The sequence below is a fragment of the Heliconius melpomene genome, chromosome 1, assembly GCF_056956725.1.
Source record: "Heliconius melpomene rosina isolate 202511_hmr_F chromosome 1, ASM5695672v1, whole genome shotgun sequence".
Taxonomy (NCBI): domain Eukaryota; kingdom Metazoa; phylum Arthropoda; class Insecta; order Lepidoptera; family Nymphalidae; genus Heliconius; species Heliconius melpomene.
In genome coordinates this window covers 9,644,058-9,665,604 of record NC_140389.1, presented here as the reverse complement: position 1 = coordinate 9,665,604, position 21,547 = coordinate 9,644,058, and the positions used below count along the sequence as shown (strand labels likewise).

The window sequence follows — 21,547 nt, the reverse complement described above, 5'->3', positions numbered from 1 at the left end:
GATTTGAGTAACTTACGCTACTCGACTAAATGTTTGGTATTCAGATACGTTTTGCTATTAAAAGACTCGCTACTCGTTACTCGATTAAAGTACTTGACAGTTGACAATTGACATTTCAACTTTGGTCTTTGACATAACACCTAACGACAAGTTATATGAAAAGAAAATTATAACTCTAATTTATAATAATATATTATATCGATTTGAAAACTGAATTACCATTTAATTATTTATCACATTTACAGTAGACATATATATTATACAATGTCTAATGTTGATGAAATTTTTAAAAGAATTGAGAAATTACTTAAAAATGGTGAGCAAATTGAAATTACCTTGTATATTATCTACTTGTGGTTTATAGCTGTGTACTTATTACGTTAATATATCTAAAGTAATATTTGATTTTATTTCTAGGGGATGAAAATCAGCTCATTCTCAGTATTTTAACAAATGATTCTAAATCTAACATACTAAGTAATGAAGAACTACCTTGCCAATATAATAGTATAAAATTGTATTTAGACAACATTATTAATGAAATTGATATGCTGGCTAATGAAATAAAAAATACTGATATTCTTATCAGTGTCAAAAACCAAAAGTTATTACGGACCTGCTACCAAATTTTAAGTTCATTTGGCATCTCAATATGTTTAATTCCTGGTTTAGGTATTAATTTATCAAAACGATGTGCTAGTGCATGTATATTACAGCAAATTGTGTTAACTGATGAACAGAAATATAAGTTTTTAACAATATGTACTGACTTTCTGAGCAGAAGTTACGGTATTCCTGTTCTTAAAAATATAATCATTACTTTTCATTTGTCCGATTACTTGGCAGCTCTCATTCAATTAGGTTTTGCCCCAATTAAAAATCCTGGGGCTTATCCTAAATTTACTATGACAGAAGAGATGTATAAGAGAATTACTTATGAGAGAAAAAAATATGTTAGTATTTATGAGTATTTAGTTGACAATTGTTTCCAACCAATACTGATGAAAGAGTTATTGGTTTTACAAAGTGTGATGGATCCTTCACCCCCATTATTTGTAAAGAGAACTATAGCAAAAGAGATGAGCCGAAGATTAACTGCACCAGGTGGATTGCTTAGCCTTATTAGGTGTTTCATTGACACTAATCAATTGGATACAGGGGTAGAATGGAAAAAGATTGATATAATTTGTAAGATAGTATCTACAAAACATGGAAATTTGACTGAAGATGAGTATTTAAGGAATATTGTTTCTCAGTTAAAGCAAATCATGTTATTAAATAATTCTCACTATTTAGCGACTGCTATTTCTTGTTTATTTCACTTGTTTCAAAATTTTTCGGAAAATGAACAGATAGCTAATTTATTAACTGAAATATTCAAGTTACTAGATTATGAAAGTATTTTGTCAAAAGCAGATCTTCCTGGTACGATAATATTGAGTCCACAAGAAGTTGATCATAACATACAAATTTTCCACGCCTGTACTAGCATTATTAATATTGACATCCCACCACCTCACTCCTTATCTCCAAATTTGTACATACTTTTTTTACTTGACATAAAATCCACAAAAATGGAAACTAAATCGAAAATTAGAGATATTATTTTAAAAAGTCTAGAGTTGTTAGATCAAATGGAATTAAAAAAAGTGATAGAAAAGTTTTTATTTGGCTGGAAACATTCAAAACCAGTGGATATTTCAATTGAGGAATATGAATCAGGATTAGCGATAAAATGTAGTTCTACACACATAGATTATCAGTTAGATGCTGCAGCTATGTTATTTTTAGACATGTTTGAATTCACAACAAATAACACAATCATAAGAAATTTATTTGACTCATGCTTACAAATATTTATTGAGTTATGTCATATGAGACGGAAAATATCTGATAAAAATATACTAAAACATGAAATCAACTTATTAAGTGCAAACGATGAGAAGTATGCACAAATGTTACAAATTCTGGCTGAAATATCTTCTTCCCAGAAAGTTATAAATATAATGAAAACAAATCCTCTAATAATAATAACTTTTGTGGAGAATTTATTTTTAATTAATGACAATGATTCAAGTGATGAATGTAAGACAATAGGTTTGGTCTTGCTGAACACAGTTCTATCAAATACTCCTAAAACTAGTGAGTTAAAACAAAAATTACATGGATTCCTTCCATTATTACAAAAAATCTCAAAATATAGCACTGAGTATATCAATATATTGTGTAAAGAAACAATGTCTTTAATTTTATCTGAATTTCCTAAGAAAGAGGAGAGTGCTTATGAAAAAGCTCTTTCAGATGCTTACAATGATTTACTTCCAGTAAGAGCCCATGGTATTATGGAACTGACTAAATTAATGGATAAAAATGATCCAGAGACCATTTCTAAAAGACATTTCGTGTTTTGTTTATTTCAGGTAACAACATTTTTTTTAAATATTTTTATATATTGATGCTGTCGTGGGTTCAAGGATGTGACTGTAATGCGACGGTTGTGAGTTCGATCACTCGAGAGAATGAATTATTATTTATTAATATTTTTATATCGTCACTCTGGCGACAAGGCAAAATCCCGCAAAAATTAATTCTAATATATTTTTTAATTAGTGTGTCATCAGTTGTAAATAGTAAGTAGTTTGGTGTTATTATTTATTTTCACTTCCTAACTCTGGTTACAGGACAAAGCACGGCATTGTGTTTCTTCACTCGACAAGCAATATCACAAAATTAGGGCGTAAGAGACAGACTTAACACTGAGTTACCCTCGGCTTCGGTTTGGAAAAAAATGTAAAAGTGAACAATATATTTCTTAACATATTTTTATATTTTATTTTAGGAACAACTAAAAGATTCAGACTCCTACGTATACTTGTCTGCGATTAATGGACTGGCATCTTTAGCTACACAATGTACACATGAGGTATTAGGTGTACTCTGCAAAGAATATTTAGAAATTTCATTAGAAATTAATCAAATAGAGACACAAGAAAATCAAAACAAACAAGCGGAATTGAGAATGAAAATTGGTGATATTATAGTTAAAGTTACTAAAAGACTAGGTAAGCAAATAAACTACTACTTAATATAAACAACAAGTGTTGGACCCGCTCATCTAGAACACTTACAAATAAGTAGAAAGTGAGAAATAGAATATCTATAGGATGGCTTTGGGTATCCAAGTACCTATTAAGAACAACATTTGTAGAGACTGCTTATTATATTTTCGCTCTAAGTAATGCTTATTGCATGCATACATTTACGCCACACGATATTATTTAAAAATAAAAATCAGGTTTACACTGTATCCCGCACACAGCAGGGTGCCTCCCTAGAGGGAACCTAATGTAAAGACAGTCCGTTCCTCACTTTCTGCCGAATTCTGGAGGCATTGCGGCGTTAAGTGGCAGAACTCGCGCTTTCCCTCGACACTAGAGCGAAGAAATGGAAATATAAGTTTAAATAAATATTTCATCTCCTCGAGTGGGGATCGAACCCACAACCAGTCGGTTTTACAGTCACACTTTGTGCCTCTGCGCCGCGACTGATGTCACAATATTATTTCATTAATTTTTTTAGCTTATCATACTTACAGAAATCAGCGGAAAGTAAAAAAATATGTTAAAGTCATATATATAATTTTGACTCTAGAAAAATCGTCGATATAACTGCGCTCACATTTGTTTTTTATAATATATTTCAATAAAAATATTCCCATCAATACTAAGGCCCGCATTTATAAACTGCTCTCAACTGAGATAGATTTTGAGAACGATTTATAAATACGGGCCTAAATTTTATACATTTTTCCAATGAATGACAAAATTTCAGGAGAAATGGCGGTCGTACACAAGACGGTACTTTTAAATACAATGTTATGTGCTACAAGGGATGACGACCCCTTGATAAGATCGTCAGCATTGTCTAACTTGGCAGAAATTACTTTGGTTTTACATTATAAATTGGGTACTATTATATATGAGGTGATTATGCACTTATTTACGTTGCACCTTTTCTAAAATGTATTTGTCTGATTAATGTGGAATAACACTCTTTTTCAGCTTTACTCTCTATCCCGCGCAAACCACGTCAGAGAGATCCTGAGAACCTAGATTTGAGACACATCGTTCGCATTAATACACTTCCACTCCCCACTTTCCGCAGTTTTCTGAAGGCATTGTGTGTTGAGTGGCGTAAGTCAACGCCGCGCTTTGCCCCGACAGAAACTGAAAATATTTAATTTCCTCGAGTAGGAATCGTAAACCCGCAACCTGTTGCGCTTACAGTCACACGCTTGTGCCCCTGTGCCACGTCTGTCTCTAGTGTTTTCAAACTGTTTAAAGTGAAAAAGCGGAGAGTTGATCACTAAGCTCTTTCTGCCTACCTTATTATATGTCGGTCAACCTTTAAAGTGCAAAAATAATTTAAATAATAAAGCAATATATAGTATATTTTTTTCTATTATAACAACAATTTAATTTTAAAACTCTTATTTCCTTTTTTATAGATATTACTATGTATCTGGAGCATTATAGAGACAGATAAAGTGATAGAGTGTCGTAGAGCCGCTGTCATGGTGATCGCCAGTCTGTTAAAGGGTTTAGGCCAGGATACATTAGTGGAATTAAAAGAAAACATACTGCCCATCTACAGAACGCTAAATAAACTCTACAAAGATCCTAATGAAGATTCAGTTCTAAAATTACACGCACAAATAGCCTTGGAAGAACTAGATGATATTGTAAAACAATTTCTTTCTTTACAACAACCAATGGAAAAGAAAATTATCATGTTTAATGATACAAAAGATGTAACTTTCAAATAAAAACACGATTTTTATTTATAAGATTTTTATTTAACTCACTGTGTGTCTTAAATCTAATAGTAGCTAAGAGATTTGCGTTTAATATTTAATTTATGGCAAAACAGTGTTCTAGCGATTGTCTAAATACTGGCCAGATGTGAACATCCGCAATATCGCTCTTTTAAAAGGGCCATTCATAAATTACGTTACACGTTATGGAGGAAGGAAGAGTTTGACATTCTTAATTTCGTCACATTCTTAAATATTAAAAGTAATTATTGAATAAAAATATTAAACTTAAGTATTATTTATGTAAACGAAAATAATTTCTGTGATGTACTAATTTAAGAACTATTAGGTGTAAAATTGCAAAATATGTGACGACACATCAATCGTTTAACGTAATTTATAAATGGTAGAACAATTATGTTATTTTTTAAAAACAAAGTTTGTATAGAAATATTTTTTACCGACCGGGGCGGTAAAAGGTTTTTTGCAAACCTAATTTAACTTTATCTATTTAAATGAAATTGTGAAATTTAAATCTATATTGAAATTTTAAGAGTAGCAAAATTTGTAACGGAGCCTCATATCTGTAGTTGCTTTAGTTCTCATAATACTCTTTAATAATATCAAAATGTGTATAGTATATTCCAATATTTTTAAATTGTCATTGAACCCAAAAAAAATTAAATAACTGAAAGAAAATCAACCGCTTATCGTAGAGACAGTGGGTTCAAATCTTGCTACCTTTAAAATTTTATTACTTTGAATGTAAAAATATCAATATAAAATATTGCAACATACGTATTTTTGCGATTACTTTCTTTTTATTACTCCATAGTACTCACTAGTGATGTTACGAAAGACTATTTAAATAATCAAATTAAATATTTACAAAACATTACAATAATCACAATCGGTGCATTACTAAGTACAGTCTTAATGTGTATTAACCTAAATATAACTAATAAAATTACGCTTCAGATGTATCATCGCGTTCATTGGGTTTTTTGGCTTCATCCTTTTCAGATAGGGTAATGGAGTACACAGAACTTTTGTCGGAGAATCTATCTATATTCCGCCTACTGAAGATTCCACTGCGAGATAGAGATGAGATAGTTGATATAGATGTATTGTCATTGCTCTTGTCTGATTGCGGAACCATCTTCCAAATTAAAAGGGCAACACCACCAAATGCAGATACCACCAAGAACATCACTAGTGTCACTTCTCCAAACATACCTGCAATATATAATACTTATTGAAGTAAAAAAAATATGCTTATCCTTTTCTTATCTGTGTGCATAACCTATATATATATATTTTTTTCCAAATCGAATAAGTTACTTAAATGTACGTAGGTATATGAAACACATTTTACTTGTGTTAAATTAGTGTAATTTATGACTACAAAATCTAAGAAATGAAGAATTACTTTGCTGAGTTTCTTCTTTCCTAGCTTCCAATCTCGCTGGTTGTAGTCGATTATCATTCAGCTCATCATCATATGGCTCTACCACGCCGTTGGGCTTGGTCTCTACTAAAACATCCCCTGGGTTGGTTTTGGGTAAATTGATACCAGCGCGTACTGTCAATGTCTCCGGCTTGTATGTACATAGAACTAGAAACCTAAGATGTACACAAAATATATGAATTTCGAATGTTTTTTAGCCTTTAGTAAATAGGGAAAGGTAGTAAATCTTCCGAATCTTGTCGAAATCTAGTCGAATTTTCGAAACTTTGCGTGTTGAGTGGCGTAACTCAACGCCGCGCTTTGTCTTGTTACTAGAACGAAGAAACTAGAATATTTAATAATTCTTTTCCCCGAGTGGGAATCGAAGCGATAGCTTTCGTGTAAGTTACGGCCTCATATTAATGAATGTTAAAAGAAATTGCCAAGCCTGTGTCTAAAGTAAGCTGAAGTATAATTACACACGACTTGTAATGTTAAAGAACATACTTTTTCTATTGTGAAAAAAATACCAATCACTTTCGCCCATTCATAAAGAAACGTAAGTACTACGTGGTAGAGACCAATATCGCACTTATTCTTAACCGAAGGGGAAAACGGCTATTTAAGTATAAATTTATTCTTTAGACTTGAACAAACAATAAAATTATCATGTTCAGTAAAATATGTCATTGACGGTAATTAGTTCAGGATCAGATATAATTTCTTATAGATTAACAAAAATCTTTCGGGTTGTTTTCAAATGTTTTTTCTAAATAAAACCTTTGTAGATAAGTATTAGACAGAGTCGAACCACCAGTCAATACAAGATACTTTATATATCCGTATTAGGTATAACAATGTCAACTTTCACTTAGTATTGACAAGAAAGTTAAAGTGCTCCACCAAAATCTTGACTCTATCATGTCGTTACATTAACTGTTCTGTATCAATAGGCACTAAGCGGTTTAAAAAGACCTTGACATACAAATCGTCCATTATCGAAAGCGAAAATATATTGTTAGTTTTTGTCCGTATTTAAAATTTAAGACTCACCGGCGAGTGCTGTGAGTGAGGATCGGAAGATTCTCTTGAACGATCACATAAGTGGCGACAGTTGTGTCGTTGACCTCAGAACCGCATTCGTCGTGATGTATACGTAGTATGTAGGCGTCTTGGGCACTGTTCGGGTTCCCTTGTAGGGAACACCTCTCTGGTCCTCCGTCAGCGGCCTCCACGGCTATGCGGCCTCCGAAATAAGGTCCCGTGGATACCTCCACTTCACTTGCGTGAGGTAAGCACTGTGTCGCACGCGCGGAGACTGAAATCATGTTAAACGTATTGTAATTATAGGTCTTTACATAATAATGTATACCCTTAAAATTATGCATTTTAAATATATTATTCACATATATCTGTACCACTTGTTCAACATTTATTTTTAACAATTGTGTACCTATAGAGTTACCACAATATACAATTTAATCTTTTCTTTGCTTTTGCTAATTGTCTCATTTAATAAATGGAATTTAAAATTAAAATATTTAGTTTTTATTTCCATCTTCACGCTACGCTGTATCTCGCATATAGGACGGTAGGCAGAGGAAGTCTAATGATAAGACACTCCACGTCCCACTTTCAGCCGAATTCTGGAGGTATTATGTATTGAATGACGGAACTCAACGCCGCGCTTTACCTCGACACTAGAGGGAAGAAATGAAAATATATAATATTTCATTTCTTCGAGTGGGAATCGAACCCACAACCTGTCGCGTTTAAAATCACACGCTTGTGCATCTGCTACGCTACGACTGGACTTGTTATAAAAGTTAATTTCATCAATGAAAAATTAAGAAATAGCTTAACGTAGTTCGTCACAAATTCAAATTGACAAATTGCAACCAAGATGTTCCGTGGTGGTAGGTAAGTCACATAGTTTCAAAATAATTTCGACCCCAACTTTTAATGAGTCTTCTCTAGATTGATATTAAAAACAGCTTATTATATGCAAATTGTAAAAGTAGCATTTCTTTAGATTTCAATTTAGATATCAAATCAAAATTCTGTATAGGTAAATCGAATTTTCTTAACGCACTTGCCGCTGCGTATCCGAGAGAAACTACTTTGCCCCACTTTTTAACCTAATACCGGAATAATCTAGATTTAACTATATTGACATCAGATTTCATAAAATAACTATTTATAAATATTATTATGCTAAGCTTTGATATATAATAAAAAATAAGCAATCACTTACACCCTTTGGTTGGTACAATGATGATTTTCGATCCAATAGAGTGTGGATCAGCTAAGTCTCTAGCATCCCTTTTAACGGGTCGTACTTCGAAAGAGTATGTGGTAGCCATACGAAGGCCGCTTATATACGTGGTGTAGGTGCGGCCACGTTTTGCCAATGGCACTTTATCTGTTGTAGTTTCAATCATCATTCGTCCAGACCTTGAATCCTCTTCGAAATTCTCGACTACCTGCAAATATAAAAATATTAATAAACAAATCATTATTTTATTGGACTGTTATTTTATTATTAGGTTTCTAATAATCATTTATTTAAATCTTTTCGTAAAAACGTTTTGTTTGATTTTTATAAACAGCTGCAATTCAAAATTATCGTCCGTGGTGTGCTTAATAAATATATCGTCGCCCACGAATACATAACGATTTTTACGTGGACGAAGTTAACGTGGATTAGAGAGCGAAGCAAACATGAGGAGAATGCCCCTAGATATTGCCATGCCTAGATATTGCCATACATATTGTCCAGTCCCGGGCGCAATATTTACCTAGGTATATTTAGTAAATATTTTTTAAATTTTGCTATATTATGTAATTTCTAGGTTCAAATTATTATATGTATAAAAGTTAGTTAAATAAACAGTTTAATTTTTGTAGAGGTAAGCTAAACTTTGCGGTCACGGCGTGGTAAGCACAGAGAGCTATTATCCCCCGTTCGTCGCGTCGTAGCGCTGCCAGTTACCAGAGCACGCCGGGGAGGCTGAGGCTTTCCGCTTTTATATACGTTTACCATGCAATATGTAAACACGTAGCATGGATAATGATACAATATATACTATTCTTGTTAAAAAATAAGAAATAACTTGAGGATAAATGATTATTCTTTTAGCTTTATAATATTCTCCACTTTTTTAAGAATTTAAGAGATATTGTATGCCGTGATAGGCTTAAGGGTACTAACGTAGCACTTTGTCCAGTCAGGTGAAATTTGAATAAACAATAATGCTTTCAAAATCGTGCGTCCATAATATCTACGTCATTGTTTTATATATATTTTGGGGCAATTTAAAAAAAATATTACTTACTTTCGTCCTACATCTATATTGTCCCCATGCTTGCAGCTCACAGTAGTGTATTTGGAACGCTAGCAGCATTTTAGGATTTTCCTCGTCGCTCTTTCCGTACTCCCATCGCAGTCGAACATCACGAAAGTCGGGTTCACCAATTAAGTGTAGCACTTCTGGTAAAAAGAATGTTACATTAGCGACTGGTTTCTTACCATAATTGTTTTTATACTTTATTAAAATATATATATATATATATATATATATATATATATATATATATATATATATGAATATTATAAACTTAGAGGCCAGTCGAGGTGCAGGGCACCAAGTGTGACTGTAAATTCGACTGTTTGTGGGTTCGGTTTCCACTCGAGGAAATGAAATATTTATGTAAATTTCTATTGATTTGCTTTAGTGTAGAGTCAAAGCGTGGCGATGCGCTCCCCCACTCAACACGCAATGCCTCCAGAATTTGGTGGAAAATGGGGAATGGAGTGTCTTGACACTAGGTTCCCTCTGCTTACCCTGTTATCTGCGGGATACGATTTTAATATTTGGACTTTATAATTGCACTCTTTTCATCATGAGAAGGACACTTTTCTGGTGTAAAATCTGAATAGAACTTAATAAGTTTATAAAATAACTAGTTTAAGAAACAATAACCATAACCTTAAGCTTAGGAGCATATTTCCCATGTTCCTTAAATGACATATATAAAAATATTGATTGTCTTTAGGTATCTAGGTAGGTACCTAGATAGATACCTAGAGAGGTAGATTAGGTAATCTAAATATATTTTAAGTGATACCTATATAGGTATGTCTATATTTAAAAATGTACGAAAACTTAGGTTTCTAATGCATTGAATAGTCGTAAAGATGTATATCATTATACATCTTACGGCTATATGTCTTAATGTCTATGTAAGTGACAAGTCTTGTTGTTTAAGAACACCGTTAGACTTTTAGTGTTTAATTTTCTTAGAGAAGTCGATTTCCGTAATTGGTTTGCTCAGCCCCCGAGACGCTTGGATGCATCGGTAATGCGGTGATCCGCGTGTACCATTAACCCATTGACTTGCTCACTGAGGTGTTCCCCATCCACCAAGTAATATGACCAATGAGATGTAATGAGATAGCTGACGATCTCATTTGCTAAAATTCAACTACCATTTACTATGATAGTAGTACGTGTGCGAATAGGTATGTTACGTACCTACTTATATTTATTTGCTTGAAATAAATAAAATAATGTAGTTACAATTTCTAAATATAATTCTATACATTATAAACAAATTAAAAACGTTTGCTTTTAATTTGTATTAATTATACTACCGCGTTGTGGATTCAATTCCAGAATTCAACATTATTTTTATTGGAAAAGTTTATCTATGACGTATTAAACATTAGATCATAGAATCCCTATCCCCGCATATTATGGCGTACTCGTATATAAACATACACGTAAGTATATACTAAATAAAAATTGAAACAGTTTTCGTGTTTATCTTTAAATCTTTAATGTTTATATTATTCTCTCGCTCGCGAGAAAATCTTTAAATATTATTAATCTATGGAAGTAATGCAAATAGAATATTAAAAGTAGTACTACTAGGTACATTGAATTTTATAGCCTAGTAGATACTAGGCGTAAAACGAAAAACGATAAAACGCGTTTCTTTATAGCATTGAAATAATATTTCAGTTGAAGCAAATCGGAGCCGTTAGCACACCTGACTATGCCGTAGGCACGTTCATGCAGCCCTCCAATATACAATCTATATCAGATACATAATAATATCACTCGTAATGAGAAGTTTATCCATGTAGAACGCTGAAGTGTTGCCATATAACGGTTTTTTATTATACTACTTTCGTTTACAATAAAAACAATGTTTTATATTTTATTCATACAATAATGTTTTTTCACTCAAATATCTACTTTCGGAATTTTATTAAAACTCTAACTAACTGTATTTAAATTTTTCAATTTTTTTTTTATTAGAAAAATGCCGATTGTTAGAATTTGTTTTTTTTTTGTTTATCAGTTAACATAGTATAGGATATATTATAACTATTTAACATTTTTAACGCCAATTGTCCTGACATGATTAAATGTTAAATACCTAGTTATGACATATCCTACAAAATATTTGTGAATTCAAATATGGGGATTTTTTACTAGAAAAATAATAATTTTGTGAAAAACTGTTAATAACATAAAAATATTTTTTAGGCTATTAATTAGAAGAATTATTTTAAAAAATAAATTGAATAAAAACACGTAAACACTATGTGATACACTCGGTACTATATATACTATGTTAAGATAAACTAAAAAGCACGTTATTTTAACTTAAATAATATTAAATATATTTGAATCTAAATTATAAAATCATTAACATTTTACCATGAGCTGGCGTTATTTTGTCCGGAACCGGAAGTGGCCTCGCCACACTCTGCGAGAGGATGTGCGGGAAAACAATAGATATGATGTATATCGTTCAAAATGCGTTGAACTAATATTTTTTAAATTTTAAACTATTGTAAAGAGTGTAACAAGTTACAATATAAATCACAGATACGTCGTGCACTTTGTTTAGAGTTTGTTTTTAGGTTTATATTGTGTAATTCGTTTAGATCAGGGTTTCTAAAAGGGTTTTTTAATAAACTATGGGTCGCGACCCCAAAAGGGGTAGCGTAGCAAAATTCTGGGGTCGCGAGAGATTTTAATGTCAAATATTTATATATACCATTTTATAACATCACTAGAGTTGGCGGAATACAGTGGACTTGCAGCGTCTAGACACGCGCATTTTTGTATGTTTCAAAACGAATTCTAAAACTATATATTTTCATATGTATATGTATATTGTTACCTAATAAATAAATCATCAAAAAATATTAATTTATTTTTCTTTTATATTTGTATGGGGGGTCGTTAAAAAACTCGCAATCATAAATGGGGTTGTCTATGACAAAAGTTTAAGAAGCCCTGGTTTAGACCAGAAAAAGGATTAAATTTATCTTGTTAACATGAGATTTATACTGAGTACTGAGAAAAAAGTATATTGTGTCAATCCAACACTAGACATTGTTATATAAACAGTAAGTAATTTTACCCTTATAATATGTATATTTATCAGCACTTCAAAGACAACCTAATGGTACTGTATGTTAATCAAAATTCAAAATGCATGTTGCATAATAAGTAGGTATTCTATTTTCCATTTTATTTTATATTTTACTTAATAAGGAAAAAGTAAGTGATCTATTTTTGTTATCACTAAAATGTGGAATTATAACAATCTTTTATTTTCTGCGTTATTGCTCTTACAATCTTATTAACTAGTTTAATTTCTGTAATTTTGTTTTTTCGAATATTTGTACCGACATTTCAATTTATATTTGCCAAATTAACATGTGTTGAAATTGTGCTATGCATATATAAATATTTCGGGGACATGATAACAGTAAAGTAATGTGTGCAACCGACCTTCACTCCTTTGGGTACACATACAAATTGGTCTCGGTCGTCGCGCATGGCGAAACCTACTGAAATATTTCAATCATACCTAAAATATAGTTTACGTGTTTAAAAGAGATGATATTAATATGCATTTAGATTTTGATATAAGTATATGTAGTTTTATGAATGCCTTCAATAATATTTTAGTAGATAGATACTAATTAAATTACTACAAATTATACTAATTATATTATAAGCATACTGCATACATAGCAATGTAACAATTAATTTAAATGAAAAATATGTATAAGATTACACTGTTTACAATAATAAATATTCCTTTTTAATCTCTATTTTTATATTATTGCATACAAGTATAATGAAAATGAGGCCAATCGTGCTGCCGGAGAATTCGGCTGAAACTGGGGGAACGGAGTGTCTTAACACTAGGTTCCCTCTACTTTGCTGTGTGTGAGCAGCGTAAATCCGATTTTATAATTTTGATTTATAATAAAAATGTATTTTTAATGTTTTTAGAATGCGAAATATACAATTATTTTGCTATAAACATGTTCATTGAATAAAAATGCTTTATGCAAACCGATTCACGCGAAACGATTGTTTTCAAACAATAAAAGCTTCACGCATTTGGACTTCCTCTGCCTATGTAATATAATGTGGTACCTAAACACATGTTGCACTTATTTATGTGCATATATAATACTCTTCCATTGCTGAGTGGCACTGTCCAGATTACTAGACTTAGGAAATTAAAATTTGCCATGGGAGGTTAAGGTGTGTAGAATAGTAGGCGCCTCTGAACAGGCCGTCGAGGGTGAGGGTGACCCACCACCTTTGACTCCGCGATGTGCCTAGCCGGCTCCCACCGCCGGGGTTAGGGAAGAATCTCTTGTTTCCCATATCCCCGGCATACGACGGTCGAGGATGAGCACCATGAAGTTTTAGTGTGGACGGCCTACGTTTACCGGTTCATGAACTCCACACAATTCACTCGAGTGCCAACTCGGGCGGCGACCCCGTAAAAATGTTTCTTCACGATAAAAAAGGCAGTAGAGTAGGGTGGTTATTCTACAAAAGCCGTTCCTATTGAATAGGAAAAAAACAAGATTTTTCATTTACACCTTAAAGTCCTCACAAATAAAGTTACGTGCGACGATTAGTATTAAAGACATCGATACAATAAACTAAATTTACGATTACTTAGAACGACAGCCAAATTAGAACATCTCGTGCACAGCACAATAAATTTAAAGTAGTGCATAAAATTTGACACTATATGTGTTAAAACGTTAGATACGAGTACATCATCACTTCAATTTTTCCACTTAAAAGGCAGAGAAACGATGTAAATCCAAATCTCATTGTTAAGTTGGCCGTGCGTGTATAATCACCGTTTTTGCCGTATTCAATTAAAAATTGACCCACTGTCGGAGTCGCGGACAGAACAAAGCCGCCTTATTGTATTCTGTACGTCTCGATCACAACATGACAAACCCGAAAATTTCTTTGGCGGCATTTTACTTGCTGGTAAAGAAATTTGGGACATTCCAAATAGAATCACGATTGGTTAAATTAATTTTTAGATAGCAATTACTTAATTTAGGGGAATTGTGCTCAAGATGGCATACTATGATAAGATGACACACTACCAATATTGATGAAACTATTAGCGCTAAGTGCGATCTTGTGACGTTTTAGAGAGTGTCTGTAGATGCAGCTAGTGCTTAAATTCAGTATGGCTGAAAGTGAATGCAGATGGGCAAGTAATTCATGTTTTCGTTATTTTCAATTGCAACAAATTTTTCTTTCGCTTTTGCTTGATGGTGAAAAGACATGTAAGATAAAGATTTTCTATTTGAACTAATTATAAATGTAAAATAGGATTATTATATGACACAACTAACGCTAAAAGCGCATCCTAACCTATAACCTTTTGTCACAACGGTTAAAATTAAATTCATATATCTATTGGGTAAGATGACATACAAAACGTGAGTATAAGATGGCATACTATCTTACCCTTATAAATAGAATCGATATATTTTTTTTGCTTTACGTACAAAATGCCTGGCAATTACAAACGAATATATATTGGTCACAAGAAGACATGGATAAGGCTGCTAGAGCAAAGGCATTCAATAGCCGCAGGTGACGAAGTTTATTTCCCTTTTGGAAAAGGAAGTGATTGATAACGGAATCCAACCTCATAAAAATTGCAACATGTATGAATTTGGCCTTAATACTGTTTAAAAGCCCCCCAGCAAAGAAGAAACTATTTATTTGTAAACTATGCTTGACAAATAATGATGGCATTTTTATGCCACATACTAAGTATGTCATTTTACCCTGTAGTTATTTCGTCTTACACTGGTCGACCTAAGTGCGATTTTTGTTTGTTTTTATGATGTTTGAAAGATGATTGTTCTGAAACTAAAATAATTTCGTTGATTATGAAATATATAATAGTATACGCAATATGCTGTTCTCAGATCACTTTATTTGTTTGAAATATTTATCTTCAAACAAAAAGTATGTCATCTTAAGCACAATTCCCCTAATTGGATTAAAGGGGTTCAATAGCGCTATCTATGCCAAACAATTGATTTACCTCGTTTTATGTGGGGCAAATTATTGTTACGCGCGTCTTTTGTCCTATTTTGATTCCAACTAATAGATATTTTAAAGATTACTTATTTAATGTCCACTTTCCAATTTTAGGCGAAAAGAAACGGATTTTTGACAATTGAAAACAAAATTTTATACCTCGTTATGGACATGTGAAGTTATTTTTATTAAATTAAATAGTCTTTTGTTTTTATTATAACCAGCCATTTATTCTTCCAATTTATTGGAAACGTGGGTAACGGATGTTTATAGCTTATAAAAATATAACAGTTTAAAATTGCGCAACTGGACGCACTCATCATGGTACCGTCATTCCTACACGAGTCTGTTCAACCTAAATAAACAATATAAAACTATAACTTAACATTATTGATTTCACATAAATAAGCTTATTTTGTTGCTGAAAAATTTTAATAAAAAATAGAGGAAGAACATTTTGTAGCTAGCAATTTATATTATTCGATTTTCTAAACAATACTTTAGAAATACATAGAATAAATAAAACATGTGGATAATATATGTAAAAATATTTATTTTATAGTAAATTTATTTCATACTTTGCCTAGATATTCTATACAATACCAAATGCGCAGTCTGTAATGGATTATAAGACAAGAGCAAGGAAGGCTCGGACGTGCTTGCAGGCAGGCAATAAGCGAGTTGTTACTTGTTTACTTACTTGCATTTTATGCCGATTTTTATTGGTACTTACATATTATGTACTAACGCCAACGCAGCGACAGATTTAGTGGTTTTCAAGTGCAGCTCAGGTTAGGTCAGCTATTTTAAAATTTAAATATTTTTAACCTAACTTGCACTTAAAAGCCGTTAAATCTGTAGCTCGAATAAAGCAATGTAAATGAAAATCAATTTATTTTACACAAGCCGGCAGAACCGGAGCCGGATTTTTTTCATTACCTAGTTGAAGTAGATAAATTAACATATTCTTAATACTTCATACATTGCCATAAGGTCCCCAAACTATATCTGAATTATATAGATTGCCAGTACCATAATATTTTTAGAAATTTTGAGCATAATATGCTATTTTAAAATGAATTAGAATTACTCATCAACAATGACCATAACAAAAATCATGACTAAATATTCTCAAACATCTTAAATGCAATTTTACGTGGGTAGACACTATAATAGAAAATAGCGAATCCAAATAAGGTTATCGAGCCGTTACGAATCGTGTTTCAATATGCCAAACGACGCTTTTATCAATGATTTGTTTACGCCAAACCAAGAATTTGGAGAAGACAAAAGAGAAGTTAAAATTTTAAGTGGTTTTGCCCTTATAAAGAAGGTCCGGTCAGTGACCCGCATATGATCAGGACTTTTGTCCTACTTGACGACGTATCTACTAGATACCTTGCTGTAACGGTCCGGACTTAACAAAAGAATGTCTTTTCCAACCTTATACACATTCACATTAATCTGTGTTGTTATTTTAGTTGTATCAATTATTCCCGAACTAAGACAACGGGCGTTTCGTCACTCAACGCCCAGTGTCTCGACTTTGATGAAAAACGTAAAAGATGTTTTCTGCCTCCCTCCTTAAATATTTAATTGAATATTTATATGTATTAAATGTATTAAATTTCATATTCATTCAATAATTTGGGTTATGTTTTAATAGATAAATCAGTAACTTTATCCTTTCATATAATCTTAATCAGACGTTTAACATCGGAGGATTAAATTGTCGGTTAATTAAAATTCATATTTCATGCGCACCATTGACTTTCTAAGTAACAGCAAAAAATATCCGGTTTATCGTCATTTAACAATATTTAGTAATATCAGCTTCACGCTGTATCCCGCACATTGTAGAACAGCAGGGCACCTAGTGTCCAGACACTCGGTTCTCCATTTTTCGCCAAATTTTTCGAGGTATTGCGTGTTGAATGGCGAAAATCAACACCGGGCCTTGGTGCAAGAGTGAATAAATTAAAATATTAATAAATAATAATTCATTCCCCGAATGGGGATCGAACTCACAATCACAACCGTTACAGTCACACGTTTGTGCCCCTCCGCCACGACGGCCTAAAAAAACGGCCTGTGTTTAAAATATCTATGACAAGTATTAACATCTGATAAGTCGTCGCCGACTGGATGCAAAATAATAATCAACTAATTAAAAGATCTAGTCAAACATGTTTAGTGAAAGCAAAATTTCACGCGTGCTCTATTTTTTGCAGTGAATGCCGCCTGTTTAGAATTATGGCGTGACATTAAGTTAACAGCAGAACGTAGGAGGTGATAGGTCAACTTTAATTAATATAAGATAATATACGCAATTAAAACGAATAAGAACATTTCTTCGGGTAAATTACAAAATATTACATAATTAAAACTTAGGCTCTACGCTTTGCCATACATACGTAACTTAAGAAATCTAAGAAAAGTTAATTATGAATAAAAACTAAATACATATATATCCTCTTCCAAATTATCATTCTTTACGTAGCGATGTTTTATAAAAATCTTGATATAAACGTTTAAAAATAAAAGTTGTTTAAATTCAACTAGTTAATCGCTTAGAATTTGGACGTTACATAAGAAGCGCAGGTAAAATTTTGCTATGGAATTTGAAAAATATACATAAAATTGTTTTAGTTATCGGGATACCCAGGCACAAAATTAGAGGCACTCCTAGACAGCCTTAATTGCTTTAAACAATGAAGGCTTTTGGGTTTTATATGCAAAATGTAGAGTCCTAAATCAAAATCTCTAACTGACCAGTCTTGATTGTTGGTATTGGCAATTTTATAAAAATCCTAAGATTCTCCATAGTACTTTTAAATTTAAAATGTCATCAGGAAGTAACCAGTAAATCTGTGGTTACAAGATTTAGAACACCTGCCGGAGCGACTGGCCCTCGTCAGACGACCGTTAGTACATGCATAATGCCGACCGCGAAGTGCTCCACTGACGTAATGACATGCCCACTATGGCCAGCTACGTGCTATAACTGAAACTTTACAAACAAACTAACCAGGTCGAGCACACTATAAACACAGAATATCAAAAATATTTTAAGCACAAGTGCTGCTTGAAGCACTTCTTGAATTGTTTACATTTTTTGTGACTACTATTAAAATTAAATACAAAGATATATTTTTAAATTAGTTTCATCAGTTATTTTAACTTAGTTATGTTATTTATCCGAGTCGAATTAAATTATTTGTTGTAATTATGAGACAATTGATCTGCAGTTGATAGTTTTATAATTGGCCTGTTAATTAAGCCAAGAGATGGATACTGAAATTATTTAGTACTTCTTATTTATTTTCTTTATAAAATGTGGAATATACAACAAAAAATTACTGCGAAATATGAAGATAAGTACCATGATGGATGTACAATCTTCCATTATCCAATACCCGCACGCTTGTTTTGACGCAATTGCATAGTGATCGAGACATTATCAATCATCTATGCCGACCTACTATAGGTCTAGGTTAATCTTATTCAAACGATCGACAAGTTTTTGCGGACGTGCACGAGTGGTCCATCAGAAACGACGACGACGGGCGACGGGAAACTGTATCTGATAGAGTCTGGTCGTCGCCTGGGCTGTCTAACAGGTGGTCGGTATATTTGTAGTTACAATTTATTTCAATTGAGAATTGAAATGATAATAAATTAGCAGTTGTAAAGTTTCTGGGTGTCTGACTAAATATCATGATAATGGATTCGATTCCAATAGAGATATCACGTTACAAATAGAATATTTAATTTGGAATTAAATAAAGTAAGTAATTAGTACACGAAAAGTTGTTAAAAAAAAGTTATTTAATAATGTATAAAAGTATACAAATACAGACCTACACTAAAATACAAGTCAAAAATCGATGCGTTCATAAAAGTTAAAAAGAACCAGACCATGTCGTATCGACAACAAAAAGATAGAGCGATAGTGCACAACACGGGCGGCAAAATTGTGTGCTTTGTTTCATGTAGTACGGTATACGACTAATTCGGTCATAGCACTATTGTAATAGCTAGATTCCAGATAAGGTTGTGTTCTCGATGTAACGATCAAAGACATAGATAGAGAAGGTTTACACTTCCTGACTCGCTGTAGGAAAACATTTTAATTATGTATTTACCAGAGAAATTATTATATCAAGAGGGAACCTAATTGTCACGGATAAAAACCGGAACGGGAGAGCTGATAAGCCTGGGAGGAAAAACCGTTAGCTGGTTGAATGAGAGTAGAGTGTGAATATCTTAATTTGCAGTAAATGACTATTGTTAGGAGACGATTACATAACGATTATCGTGAGATATAATTGTCGTTCCGTTACTTAGGTATACCTTAATGATCTTGTAAAAACATTACACTCAGGAACTATAACAATACTTAGATATGTTATACATTGACATTTATTTGCAGGCAATTGATAATTCTTTCACACAATTAAATACCGATTTTAGCATTTATTTAAACAATAACTATGCGTTATTTAGAGCTTATATCGATCTACTTTTAATTTCATATTAGTCATCATCATTCTTGATCGATATCCACATACTTACTGTATATATACTATCTAGTTTACTAAATTATTTAGAATACATCATCTTCTCTACCTCTTAAAGTTCTAGAGGTACCAAGATTTTATTATTTTTTTCTCATCTAAGGCCGGCTGTAAAAGCGATGGTTATTAGTTGGGTTCGTTTCCCAGTCGGGGCAATGAAAATTTTATATTTTCATTTGTTCGCTCTGGTAAAGAGACAAAGCGCGGCGTTAAGTTCCACCATTCAACACACAATTAAAATGGGGAACGGAATGTCTTAAAAGATATTTAAACCTGTCGCTTGGTGTCGGTTACGTTTAATTCGTTTTATTTTATAAATAAATATTTTATTTAATTATAATATGTAAGTACTTCAATAAATTACAGAAAAATCATTATTTTGAAAATAATGATTTTTTATTTATTTTAAAATTTAATAAAATATAATAAAGCTTTATTGACATCCCCATCATTGTAAGTTATTATAATAAATATTCTTTATGTTTTAGTAACAAAAATAATACTTAAACTGTTTATGTACTACTTCTTACCAACATTAGAAATCTATTAAAAAATATAAGCAACATATAATTTAATCTTACCATCTTCTGGCTCAATTTCAGCAATTGGGAACACGAACGTAATTTGCAATACGAATCCAACTACAAAAATATTCACGGAAGACACCATTATGAATAAATTGATGCGTTTAAATTTCTCTATAAATTACTTCGCTCTTCGCAAGTCAATTGATTAAGCATTAATCACTTAATGGCTATAAAATATCGTAATTTTGCGTAGCGAACCGTCTCTAGCCGCGAGCAAGCGTGCGCCAGCGCAGCTTTGTGACTTCTGAACGACTAACAAAACGATCAAACTGAAAGGTCTAACATACCGAGTGTGATACACCTTTTACAATGGGCTTAATAAAATTTCATGAGTATTGAAACAATTCTATTTATCATCTTAAAGCAAAAAAATATTGTTAAGTAGTAAAACATGATTATAGTATAAAATATATTAAAGTAGAGAAAATTTTTGAGAATGCACCTACTGCTTGTTGGAGAGTGGACAGCATTTTTGGCATATACTTATATGTAACTACCTAATATAAAATATTAATTCATCACTCATTCAATTAATTAAATTTTATAAATTAGATTTGTGGCAATGGACATGCTTTAGCACCAGTGCTTTTATAATAAGATAATTATTCAATAATAATTTATAAGCAAACAATTATCGTATGGACAAAAATTAAGAAGAATTTAAAAAATCGTATACTAAAAGTACCTACTTATGTATGCTTATATTTTTT

The 21,547-nt window shown here is 32.2% G+C and overlaps 2 protein-coding genes across 3 annotated transcripts; one reads left to right on the top strand and one right to left on the bottom strand.

Moving 5' to 3' along the window:
• The first annotated feature begins 108 nt into the window (after positions 1–108).
• Tango6 (transport and golgi organization 6) lies at positions 109–4,839 on the top strand. The gene is made up of 5 exons (XM_085201021.1): positions 109–316; positions 418–2,420; positions 2,840–3,062; positions 3,832–3,983; positions 4,508–4,839. Exons 1-5 carry the CDS (start codon positions 265–267, stop codon positions 4,823–4,825), a joined length of 2,748 nt encoding a protein of 915 aa, XP_085057147.1. The 5' UTR covers positions 109–264; the 3' UTR covers positions 4,826–4,839.
• On the bottom strand, positions 4,834–21,100 carry LOC146541308 (uncharacterized). 2 transcript variants are annotated; one of them, XM_085201222.1, is made up of 6 exons: positions 20,832–21,100; positions 9,596–9,747; positions 8,515–8,743; positions 7,314–7,578; positions 6,243–6,436; positions 4,834–6,049 (listed from the first exon to the last, which is right to left on the bottom strand). In XM_085201222.1, exons 1-6 carry the CDS (start codon positions 20,917–20,919, stop codon positions 5,781–5,783), a joined length of 1,197 nt encoding a protein of 398 aa, XP_085057348.1. In that variant the 5' UTR covers positions 20,920–21,100; the 3' UTR covers positions 4,834–5,780. The 2 variants fall into 2 exon arrangements, with proteins under 2 accessions (XP_085057348.1, XP_085057268.1); XM_085201142.1 differs by having other exon boundaries at positions 4,836–6,049; positions 9,596–9,750.
• Between the last annotated feature and the right edge of the window lie 447 nt (positions 21,101–21,547).